The sequence below is a fragment of the Sarcophilus harrisii genome, chromosome 4 (assembly GCF_902635505.1).
Source record: "Sarcophilus harrisii chromosome 4, mSarHar1.11, whole genome shotgun sequence".
In the NCBI taxonomy this organism is placed as follows: Eukaryota; Metazoa; Chordata; class Mammalia; order Dasyuromorphia; family Dasyuridae; genus Sarcophilus; species Sarcophilus harrisii.
Genome location: NC_045429.1, coordinates 132534315 through 132547445, shown reverse-complemented (window position 1 = coordinate 132547445; position 13131 = coordinate 132534315). Strand labels below are relative to the sequence as shown.

Here is a 13131-nt window from a genome sequence, read left to right as displayed (position 1 = left end):
ATGAGGAAGGGAGGTAAGGGGAATGTCCTCGTATGAGCATAATTTGGGTTTTTGCCTCAGTTTGTGGCTAAGCCCTGTCCTAGCAGGTCACTCACTCTCAAAAAAACTTCGACGACTTCCCTCTAGGATTATCTATAAACTCCAGCTAGCTTTTTAAAGCCCTTCCCAATCTATTTCTATATCTCTAGCCTCATTTTCATTACTTTCCCCAAGAAGAAACACTATTAGTCTCAAGGGAGCTCAGGAAAGATGGTAGCTATTTAACATTTTGAAGGAAAGAGGGTTTCAGTGAGGAAGGAAAGCATTTTAGCCTGCTCTCTGTTCTTCACGTACTCCATCTCTACTCTTGAAACTACTAGTCTTCTGTCCCAAATTAACTTGTCTTCATACTTATTTTGTACATATCTAAAATATACCGTTTCCTATTAGAATGAAAACTCTGTGAGAGTAGGGATGGATTCATTCCTTGTATTTTATCCTCAGTACCTGAGACACAGCAACTATCCAATAAATGCTTGTTGACTGGCTGAATATTTTGATAAGTGTAGCCCAGTACTTTCGCAAGCTTTCCCTCCCCTCCCAGGCTTGCCTTGACAGTAAAATTAATGATACTTGGCATTCCGTCCCATGCACCCTGGGCAAGGTTGATTATCTCCAAAGCTAAAGTAAAAACATCAACCGTAAATGCTGAATTGTCAAATCCCAACGGCAAGATCTCCTTGGTTAGCTCTGCTCCAGCAGGGCGCCCCGTGGGAGGGTAATGAACAGCTCAGAAGGAACCAGACTGAAGCATGTGTCCAGAGAGCCAAATGGATCTTTAATCTCCCATGAAAGAGAATTTGTCTCTAAGGATAAATCTAGATTAGGACGGGAGGTCGAGTAACAGGTTTAATGAGATCACATTATAGTCCCTTGCTGAACACAAGTTCTGTAAGATTTTCATTCTAGTTCACATGGCTCAACAACTTCTTTCATAATGGACTTAGTAATATATTTAAATGTTTCCTGTTTTGCAATAAGGAACAACTGCCTACACATAGGACTAGGGAGGGGAGGCAGCTTGAAGTAGTTAGTGTTTGATGGTTTCCCTGACACCATCAGTTGCCTTGTTGGGGTGGGAAGTGGGGTTGGAGGGAAAATGTCTCATCCTTCAACACCAAAAAATTAAAACTGAAATATCCAGTTATAAAAACGTAAGTCTGCCCACATTGGGACACTTCTTTGTTCTCAATGGTGTGACCCACTTCTTAGCTGCAGCAATGAATGATCTGGGATACACCAAGTTTGGATCATTTCAGTGTAAATGAATCTTTTTGAAAGAATCAAAATATGAATACTTTGCACAGCTTAAGCAAGAATGTCCTCTCCTTGTTACTGTACATAACTACATTTAAAAAAACATCTTTCAACCTTTCTGACAGTTTTTTCATCTGTGAAATAAAGATAATGATATTTAATAGGGCTTTCTGAGGGTCAAATTAGATAATCTAAAATATAAAGCACTTCGCAAATCTTAAAGATGGCATCATTAGTAACAATAATAATAATTTTAAAAAATTCTTCCTCAATAGTAGGCTACTTAATTTGCTTCTAGGATATTTAGAAATGGTTATTGCAAAGCTTAATACCTATTACTAAGGGATAATACATTAAGGTATTTAAACAATTTAAATTACTCTAATCTTCTAAAGGAAAAAAAATCTTAATATTAAAAAACCCCAAATCAATTCTAATCTAACTTTAAGCTACAATATTTGCTTTTGTTTTAGGGGCTATTAAAGGATTACTTTAAAAAAAAAAAAAAGAATCCACTCCTTTTCTCAACTCAAATGAAAACAAAGATAGCCTAGATAAATGTCATTAAATGGAAATTAAAATCTACTTTTTAAAAAAGAAAGCTATTCCATAGAAGTCTATGTCCTCCTATTAAAGGAAATGGTCCCAATTTACATTCAGCCCGTTTCTTCTTCCCTTCTACTTCATGAAGAATCAATCAATGCACTAACATTTTTGTTCCTCTCTTTTCCTACCAACTTTTTTGTATGTAATGAGTCCCCTAAACCTTGTGCTTCTTTTATGGAGAAGTGATTGTTAAAGACTCAGTACTGAGTTTGGGAGTTCTTCCTATTCCTTAACTTAAGTAGTTAATGCCTGCATACATGATGCTTCAAATGAAACTTTTTTCTTGGACCAGATCTATTATTTTATTGGCATACAGAAATAGTCAGGAATCTCCCCCTACTGAAGTAGATCTGTTGATACTGGAGGAGTCATAGAGAACTGGAAAGGATTATAGAGCCCACAAAATCCAACTCTCCCATTTTACAAACGGGGAAACTGAGGCCCAGAGAAGCAAAGTTGTAGGATTGTGGATTTATAGCTAGAAGGGATCACAAAGATCATGGGGCCCTTCTCCCACCATTTTGCAAATAGGTGACATACCCAGCAAATGACAGAGTTTAGCTCTCTATCCACCAACACCATACTGCTCTTTAGCTATCTAACTCTATAATGACAAAGAAGGGTTCACTGGAAAAAGGCTAAAAGGAAAATAAAATTAAACCTTTCTCACCACATTCTGCCAGTACCAACTTTTTTTTTCTTCAAATTTTAGAATCAGGCATCTGGGGGGAGTGGGGGACGAGGGGGGGGGAGAGAAGGCTTAGACTTTATTCTCACAATCAAAAATTTATGTCCAAAAGTTCTTTCCATGTCAAAATTATGGACAATGATATTAAACTAAAGCACCACTTGGTAAAGATAAATACATTTTTTTTTTTAAACAACTGGGGATTGCATTCTTGCAAGAGGCTAAAGGTCAGGTGCATCCCAAAATTCCAGGTGGCAGCTGTAATACCTCTCAACACATTTACTTTCCCCAAGTATAAATGTGAAAAATCACCAATTCGGGCTGCAGGAGAGGAACTAATTTTCATATTCTTTTTTTGTAAATATTTAACTTAAGCCGCCCAGTCGCTGTTGAGAGTGAAAAGAATGCTATCATAGAAATAAAGCTCAAGTCACGGATCTCTTTTTCACAGGCAAGATGCTTACTTACCCTGTAGTAGTAAAAAGCCCATTGGGAAGTGGTTCAATATCACTAAGTGTCCACAAAACATTCTGTGATGTCACTAGCAATATGTCCAAATACATAAAATGACAGAAACCCAAGGTAACTTTTATTATGAACATTTGGAGGGAAAATTTTTTTCCCCTGAATATTTAACTGTGCCATGGATGTTTCTTTGTAGGGGAAATTTTTCTTGCTCTTTTTCCCCAAATGTAATTAAGCACTGATAAGCCATTCATTTTCACTTTCAAATTCATGTAATGTTAATAACATATGCTGTCCAGAAATGCACTACAGCTGGTCCCCTGTCCTATTTTCTGAATCTGCATTACAGCTTTCCATTAGAGTAGAACCAATTACATATTTTAAATAATTAATAATAACTAGCTTTTATATAGTCCTTACTAGTGCCAAACATTTTTTAGTTATTATCTCATTTGCTCTTCACAACAAGCTTGGGAGGAAAGAACTATTAATATCCCCATTTTACAGATGAGAAAAACCGAGGCAAAAAGAGTTAAATTGATTTGTCCAGGATCACGGAGTCAGCAAGTGTCTAATGTTGCATTGGAAGTCAAGTTTTCCCGATTCTAGGTCAAGCACACTATCCACTGTACCCACCTAGCTGCCCCCTAATAATCATAATTTTAAATAGTGCAAATTCAAATATATGTGATTATATCAGGGGATTCATTATTTCACTATTTTACTAATTGAGATCTAGTTATAATTAAGAGCTAGACAAATGTGAAATGGGCAAACTCAGGAAGCAATGGGTCACCCATCACTGAAGGCATTGAGGAAATCCTTTGTTGTGTGGATAGCAGAAGGAAATCTTTTGTGGTATTGATGGGATGAGCTGGTCATTGAGGGAATGTCCCTTCCACCTCTAAAATCCCTGTGATGTGCACACATCCCAATCTAGCTCAATCCAATTCCTAACGGCTTCCAAGTATTTTATGAAAACTACAGTCAATAAAAGGGATTCCCCGGCCCCACAACATATAATCAAACATCAAATGCTCTGCAATATCATCTTGAAGATCTTTTATTTTGTGTGTATGCGATGCAGAAGACGTCGGCATACGGTATTTTAACTTAAAAAAGACAAAGAGGAGGGAGTTAACGAGGAAGCAGGGCTGAGAGCACACCACGGCTGACATGCTAATGGTTTTCCAGAGATGAGACAGGGAAGGGAAGGAGGTCATAGCAACGTTTTCCTGGTCAGAATACAGAGATGACTCGCAGAATTAAACAGTCCCTTCATGGATGGAGTCTGAATTGTTACTAATCAACATTATCTTTTAAAAAATTAGAAGCTCTGTTAGGAAAAAAGTGAGCTGTTTGTGTATTTGTGTGTGTATATATACATATATACATACACACATATATGTATGTATGTATACTGAATCACATGCAAGACACAAATTTAAAAAATCATTTTACAAATGTGATTACATGGAGTAATCAGTCTCCTGTCATCACAGTACATCAGATTAAGTACCTTGTCTAAGTGGTTTTGTTTTTCATATTTAATTCCTTTATTATTCTGTAAAAGGTAACAAAATATACAGAACAAAACTTTCCCTTTTTTAAACTAAGGTTACAACCATATTCATTATCATTTATATATAAATACTATTCTCTATAACTGATCATTAATTAAGCCAGAGTATAACACATTAGGTGTATAGAAATTAAAAGTATACCTAACTTTCATGCAAAATAAGGTATCAGAGTGTGTTCCTATATTGTTCCTTCTGAGGGATCACTGCAGGAATGTTTTTTTTCTAACTAAACCGAATTACCTGAAGGGGGGAAATAGACCATCTTGGGGAAGAAGGGAGAAGAAGGGAGGAGATTTTTTTTTTTTTTAAAGACCTATCTTTCAAAATGAGCACTTTAGAAACATGGATCAATCTTGCATAGAATGGAAAGTGAATCAGGCACTTCTTAGGCTAATTTCTTTGAATATGCAGAGAGAGAGACACAGACAGACAGAGAGAGGGAGGAAAAGAGGAAAGAAGGAAAGGACAGAGGGAAGGAGGGAGAATCAAAGTATGGCACTGTCTGGCCACAATGTGATTTTCTCTAATTACATTCAATCTTGATGCATCACACATGCCAATATGAAGTGCTATCACTTTATCAGGCTTTAGAGATGCTCAATCTTACTCAAATCTATCCTGCTGCAGGCCTTTTTGGCACTAATATACAAGGGGGGAATGTTCTAAGTGTCCCTCCAATCCCCCCACCTCCCAGCCCTCAGAATAATAATGCTGAATAATTATTTTCTCTCCATCAGAGAATATGGGAGTTTCTAGATTTATAGCATACTAAAAAAATACACGTTACACTTGTCATACAGTGACTCCCTTCAGAAAAGTTCAGATCTGCTTTTTCCCACAGTCCTGCCTCTTAGCTGTACAGTGCGTTTTTACATAGCTTCAAACTCATCGATTCTCTGCTTTGTATTCCCCTGTCGAATCTGCCTCAGAGTCTTGTACTTGTCCCGTCCTTGCCTCATGTTCTCGTTGTGGATGATGTCATTATGGGTTCTCTTATTCTCATCCCTGGCCTGGGACAGCTCGTTTGTCAACGTCTGAAACATTAAGGAACATAGTTAGATAAATGACATGTCAGGAATTTAATGACAGCTATGATGGATACCCAGGAGAAGCTCTGAAGTCTGTAAAACATCTCATTTGGAAAACAAAACAAAACAAAATAAAAATCTCATTTGGATTCCTGCAAGTGACTTATAAGCTGGCTCCCATTTGGGGTTCTCTTGACAAAGACAGCTTGCCATTTCCTTCTCCAGCTCATTTTACAGAGAGGGAAACTGAGGCAATTAGGATTAAGTGACTTGCCCAGAGTCACATAGCTAGTAGGTATCTGAGGAAGGATTTGAATTTAGGAAGATGAGTCTTTCTGGCCCTCTATAGGGATGTCTAAATTTCATTTCAGAGGTGAGGAACTGAGGTTAAGGGCTTGCCTGAGGCCATAGAGCTAGTGGCAAACAAAGTGTTCCAGACCCCAACATAAAGTGCCAATGATGTGTCATCTCTAAAAGATCCAAATGTTACAGCTGACTTTTGAACCACCCAGATGAGCTACTAGAAAGTGCAGGCTCTCACAGATTGAGGAAGTACAAGGAAAGCAGATAAGTCACTGCTAAAATAGGAAAAGGTCATGCTGTTCTGCTTAGTATCTCCATTGGCTCAAAAGAAATCACATATATTCAATTCAGGGAAAAATCTTCACTGCAGATTAAAGGGAAAATGTGGCACTATTGCATATAAAAATGCATATAATATATAAATTACATAAATAAAAATTTAATTTATGACAATTTGTAAATTTTATAAAATTTATGAAATTTTTATTTTCAGTCCCCCATGATATTATTTCATACGGCATCAGATAGAGGCCATGTTGATTTTGGAGAATTGTTTCCCTCTCTTTTTTTTCTTTCCTCTGTTTAAAAATAATTTTACTTTAAAAAAAAAAAGTTTCTCTTCCTTGCTTTGTTTGTAAACAATTTAAAAAATTTTATTTTTATTTTTTACTTATGAAAATATTATGAAAAATTTAAGAAATTATGAAAAGTTATAAATTTCATAAAATTTTATGAATTTTATTTTCAATCCCTTCTTTTATTTATCTTATTTTTTAAAAATTTTTTACTGTGGTAATTGGGGTCAATTGACTTGCCAGGGTCATACAGTTAGGAATTGTGAAGTGTCTGAGACCAGATTTGAACTCAGGTTTTCCTGACTTCAAGGCTGGTGTTCCATCCACTGAACCACCTAGTTTGCGACCCCTGCCCCCTTTCTTTTAAATCTTTGTGACATGGAATCAACTGCATAGGAAAGGGGGAAAATATATTTGGAAATACGTCATTTTCTCTCAGTCAGAGAACCTAGAGTATAGGTGGCAGTTTTTCTTAGGCTCCAAGTTCATAATATGGGAAATTGTTTCTCTCTTTTTTTCTTTACTCTATTTAAAAATAATTATAAAGTTTCTACTCCTTGCTTTTTTGGGTAAAGAACTTAAAATTTAGTTTTAATGAAGTTTATGAAACAATTTTTTAAAAATCATGAAATGTTATTTATGAAAATTTATAAAATTTATGAAATTTTTATTTTCAGTCCCCTCCTTCTTTTAAATCTTTGAGACAATTAATCATTAATTAGATAGGAAAAAGGGAAAATATATTTGGAAATACATCATTTTCTCTCACTCAGAGAATTTGGAATATAGTTGGCAATTTTTGCTAATTTAAAATAGATTGCAGTTTTTCCTAGACTCCAAGTTTCATAATAATTTCCATGGTGGGCAGCCATCTATATGCTATGAATATGGTTGAGATTTTTTCTTTTTGTTTGTAATTGTCATTTTTTAAAAATTAAAGCTTTTTTATTTACAAAACATATGCATGAGTAATTTTTCCAACATTGAAACTTGCAAAAACCTTTTGTTCCAAATTTTCCCCTTTCCTCCCATTCCTTCCCCTAGCTGTTACATTAAATATGTTGAAATACATGTTAAATCCAACATATGTATACATATTTATACAGTTATCTTGCTGCACAAGAAAAATCAGATCAAGAAGGAAAAGAAAAACTGAAAAAGAGAACAAAATACAAGCAAATAACAACAGAGAGAGTGAGGATGCTATGTTGTGATCCACACTCTGTTCCCATGGCTCTCTTCGTCACTGCCCAAGTGGAACTGGTTTGAATCATCTCATTGTTGAAGAGAGCCATGTCTGTCAGAACTGATCATTATATAGTCTTGCTTTGCCATGCATAATGATCTCCTGATTCTCCTCATTTCACTCAGCATCAGTTCCTGTAAGTCTCTCCAAGCCTCTCTGAAATCATCCTGCTGGTCATTTCTTACAGAACAACAATATTCCATAACATTCATATACCATAATTTATTCAGCCATTCTCCAATTGATGGGCATCTACTTGGTTTCTGGCCACTACAAAGAGGACTGCCACAAACATGTTTGCACATGTGGGTCCCTTTCCCTTCTTTAATATCTCTTTGGGATATAAGCCCAGTAGTAACACTGCTGCATCAAAGAGTATGCACAGTTTGATAATTCTTTTGAGCATAGTTCCAAATCACTCTCCAGAATGATTGGATCCATTCACAACTCCACCAACAATGCATCAGTGTCCCAGTTTTCCCATATCCCCTCCAACATTCGTCATTATTTTTTCCTGTCATCTTAGCTACTCTGACAGGTATGTAGTAATATCTCAAAGTTGTCTTAATTTGCATTTCTCTGATCAATAGTGATTTGGGAGCAGCTTTTCACATGACTACAAATAGTTTCAATTTCTTCATCTGAAAATTGTCTGTTCATATCCTTTGACCATTTATCAATTGGAGAATGGCTTGAACTATTATAAATTTGAGTCAATTTTCTATATATTTTAGAAATGTGGCCTTTATCAGAACCTTTGGATGTAAAAATGTTTTCCCAATTTATTGCTTCCCTTCTAATCTTGTCTGCATTAGTTTTGTTTGTACAAAATCTTTTTAACTCAATATAATCAAAATTATCTATTGTATGATCAATAATGATCTCTAGTTCTTCTTTGGTCATAAATTTCTTCCTCCTCCACAAACCTGAGGTAAACTATACTATGTTCTTCTAATTTGTTTATAATTACCAGTTTCCAATTTTCCCAGCAGTTTTGGGTTTGTCAAATACAAGATTGCTATAGTCATTGACTATTTTATTCTGGGAATCCAACCTATTCTACTGATCAACTACTTTGTTTCTTAGTCAATACCAAATAGTTTTGATGACCGCTGCTTTATAATATAGTTTTAGTTCTGGTACAGCTATAGCTAGGCCACCTTCATTTGCTTTTCTCTTCATTTATTCCTTTGAAATTCTTGACCTTTTGTTCTTGCAGATGAATTTTGTTGTTATTTTTTCTAGGTCAGTAAAATAGTTTCTTTGGAGTCTGATTGGTATAGCACTCAATAAATTAATTCAGGGAATATTATCATCTTTGTTATATTTGCTCGCCCTATCCAAGAGCACTTAATATTTTTCCAGTTGTTTAGATCTGACTTTATTTGTGTGGAGAGTGTTTTATAGTTTTGCTCATTTAGTTCCTGACTTTCCCTTGGTAGAGAGATTCCCAAATATTTTATACTACCGACAGTTATTTTAAATGGAATTTCTCTTTGTATCTCTTGCTGTTGGATTTTGTTAGTGATGTATAAGAATGCTGATGATTTATGTGGATTTATTTTGTTTCCTGCAACTTTGCTAAAGTTGTGGATTGCTTCTAATAGTTTTTTAGTTGATTCTCCCATCATATCATCTGCAAAGAGTGATAATTTGGTTTCCTCATTGCCTACTCTAATTCCTTTAATCTTTTTCTTAACTCTTATTGCCAAAGCTAGCATTTCTAATACGATATTGAATAGTAATGGTAATAGTAGGCAACCTTGTTTCACCCCTGATTTTATTGGGAATGATTCCAGTTTATCCCCATTACTAATTCTGAGATTTTTTCTTTAAAGAAAAAAAAAAGGCAGAGGAGAGGGCACTAATAAAAAATATAATTGCCATTTTAATATGTAGAAGACAAGCTCCTCTTTTCCTGGCTCTCTGACTTTAGGAACTACCTCCCCCAGTCCCTCTGTTCTGACCTGCAGCTGTCTCTGCACACGCTCGTTCTTCTCGGCCTCCGTGATGCGTTTCTCTTCGTTGCGGTCATCCCTGATGCCCTCGCTGGAGAACTCGGCGCTGTAGCCACTGTACTCGGTGCCTTCATCCTGCAAGTTCTCATGCACGTGGTAATTCACAGGCTCGTACACAGGGGGTGGTGGTGGCGGCGGGGCAGTCATCACCTGATGAAGCTCTTCCTTGGTCTTAACAAGATCCTCTTGGGCTTCTTTGGCCTTTAAAAACAAGTTAACAAAGGTGTGAAGACCTTTTCCTTCCCCTTGGACAAAGATCTTATGGTTTGGGCTGGTTTTCCCTAGAGTCTTAATAAGAAGGGATTTTTCTCTAAGAGAGTCAGTAGTTATCTCAGGTTTACCAAAAATGGTTTTTTTCTTACTTCTAGTATTGGAACAGTGAAGAATTTCTTGACATTTGGAGTAATGTTACAACTACTAACTTAAAATATGATTTATCTAGACACTATTTCTTTTTCTTAGGCTCTATACTCATATTATTTGCATGGTGACCAGCCATCTCTACCCTATGGATGTGGTTAACTGAGATGAAGAATTTTGCTAAGACAGTATAAGTAAAGCTACTCTGGACAGAATATAGATTTCTTCTGATACTGACCACTGCTTCTGATATTGGTCAAAAATTGAGAGAATAAAGAAGAAGCATAACCTTCTTGATGATATCTTCCCTTGATAGTAATAACTCCCATTTCTCCTTTCCTTCGACCCCTACTTGCACTGCTGTGATGGGCTTATTAATCACAATTATTTGTGAAGATGTCATAATCCTCCACCAGATTAGATGGTCCATGAGGGTCAAAAACAGTATCTTACTTAACAACCCACTCCCACCCATTGTGTGTTTATGATACGCTTTATAGAAGACTATTTAATACATTTATTAAATTAAAATGAACTGAGAAACCAGCCAAGAGAATAAGAGATGAAAGGCTATACAACAAGAAGGGTAATGTTGGAAGAGAGAGGGGGCTAGATGGCATATGTGTGAGGGCAAGAGACTTCTCAAAATGTCAGCTTCTTTGGGGGCAGTGGGGGGCTGGATTTGCAGTATCAGATACTTGCCTTCCATGAGAGCAAGTGAAGAATTTGAAACAGAGAGAGAAGGAGGCTCTACTGAAATTTAGAAATTTCCTAATAATTAGAGCTGTCCAAAAGAAGAATACACAGTCTGCCTTGCAAGGTGATGTGGGGGGGTATTAGCTTCCCATCATTGAAGGTCTTCATTCAGAAACCAGATCACCATTTGTTAGGATTATTACTGGGGCATGGGGGGGCAGAAGGGGAAGAGAGATACTCCAGTGCCAGGATGGAATTAAATTAGAGCACTTCAGAAGTCTCTTCCATGTCTGGAATTCTATAATTTTATAATACGAGAAAGAAGGCAGACTATGTCAGGTGACCCTGAGAAGAGAAAAGCTGGATTCAAAATTAAATTCCTTGTCAAAACCAGTTTTGATCATAGTTGAACAGTGCAAAGCATAAAAGACCTTAAAAAGGGACTTGGCAGAACCCAAAGCAAAGTAGGTGGAAACCAAATAATAAGTTCCTTATTCTTTTGCTAATCTAGTCAATTCAGTCACTCACATTCCAGGAAGGATTTTTGCTTAGGTAATACAGTAATATCTGAGGTTGGGAAATGTCTCAGACCATTTGAATGGGAACGTGCTTGTTCTGCTCAGACCCAGTTCTCTCATAAAGAAAAGGGATGACTGGACCGCATACCCCAATGGGCAGCGCCGGGGGAGGAAGACAGGAAGCCCTTGCCCCTCTTACCCTGAGCTGCCATTCTTCCACCTCATCCTCTTTACGCCTCCTCGCCTCTTCCAGAAGAGCAATCTTGGCGGTGTATTCAGCAAGTTCAGCAGCCTGGTGAGAAAGGACTAAAATTATACTTGGAAACCTTTCCACAGAGTCCTTTTGTGAATGAAAATCTGGGACCAAGATTGCATATTCTGGTGAATGGGGAGTCCTGTGACCCAAATCTGCCACCTACCCTCCCTCCCACCTCCTTGTGGCTAACAGGGGCCATTCAGACACCCAAAGGCATCTCTTGGAGACTGTGTTTCTGGCTCCAACATTTTTCACTTTCCTCTGGTTATATCCTTCCAGGGATGGCGTTGGGCCCCACCAAGTCCTATTCTAAGAGAAGACCCACTGCTCTAGTCCCATAGCACCCCCCACTGACTTTGTGTCAATGTGGCTCATGTTACAGAGCCAGATAACAATGATTACAAGGCAGATGTCCCTTTTTTTCATCCAAGGTGGCAGCCCCTTTATAATTTAGTATCTTGAAACCCAGGTAATTCCTACCAGCTGCTCCTGGCTCTTCATCTGATCCACAGCTTGTCTTTCCAGTTCTTCTTTGGCTTGAAGAGCAGCCATTCGGTCGGCCTCCAGGCGCTCAGCCTCTTCCTGGGCTCGCTTCCGCTCTTCTTCCAGCTGAATGGCTTTCTGGATCTGCTCGGAGAGCTCTGGGGAGACAAAGGGGAGATCCCCCCCAGGTGTAAGGGGCCAAAGCCAGGACTGCCCCCAACCCCTCCTTCCTGGCTGCCAGTGACTCTCCTCCCATCAACACCAATGAAAACGTTCAGAGACCAAGTCCAACACTGACCAGCTATGGGGCCACGGAGCTTAATGTCTGGGTCTCAATGTCCTCATCTCTAAGGCCTTTTCCACCTCTCAATCTATAATTCTCATATTTCTAGCACCTACAATAGTACACTGATTTTGATGTTAGGAGCTGTAATTAGTGCTGTAGCTATCTAAGGCATATTATGTGTGGGTGTGTATATGTATCTGATAGATGTTTTTAATACATATATATATATACTGTGTATCAAACAACTATATGTATATATGTGTGCACACATGCATATATACCTTACCACATAGAAGTGTGAACAAACCAAATTTTTGACAAATCACTCAAATGCACAACAAATCCTATAGCAAAATTCTTTTCATTACCAAAAAAAAAAAAAAAAAAAAAAAAAAATCGTAACCCATAATTACACCCAAATTTATCTGGAATTTATAAGATTTGCATACACACACATATGCATAAGTGTGTGTGTGTGTGTGTGTGTGTGTATGTAACTATATGTAGATATGTGTATGCATGTATATATATTTTACCGTAGAGTGTGAACAACCCAAATTTTTGACAAAGTACTCAAATGCACAATAAATCCTGCACTGAAATTCTTTTTATAGCAAAAAAAAAAATGTTTTTTATAACATCAAAATTATACCCAAATTTATCTGGAATTTATAAAAGCTTTACGTGTGTGTGTGTGTGTGTGTGTGTGTGTGTACACAGATAT

General features: G+C 37.2%; 1 protein-coding gene across 2 annotated transcripts in view; it reads right to left on the bottom strand.

The window, feature by feature from the left end:
* Positions 1–4881: 4881 nt before the first annotated feature.
* The window catches only part of EZR (ezrin), a 70364-nt gene continuing 62114 nt past the window's right edge, over positions 4882–13131 (bottom strand). For both annotated transcript variants that reach the window (XM_003769572.4, XM_031937551.1), the window contains exons 11-14: positions 12119–12279; positions 11582–11674; positions 9758–10009; positions 4882–5672 (exon numbers count right to left, since the gene is read on the bottom strand). In XM_003769572.4, coding sequence (XP_003769620.1) covers positions 5508–5672; positions 9758–10009; positions 11582–11674; positions 12119–12279 — 671 coding nt within the window. In that variant the 3' untranslated portion in view covers positions 4882–5507. The remainder of the gene's footprint in view (positions 5673–9757; positions 10010–11581; positions 11675–12118; positions 12280–13131) is intronic.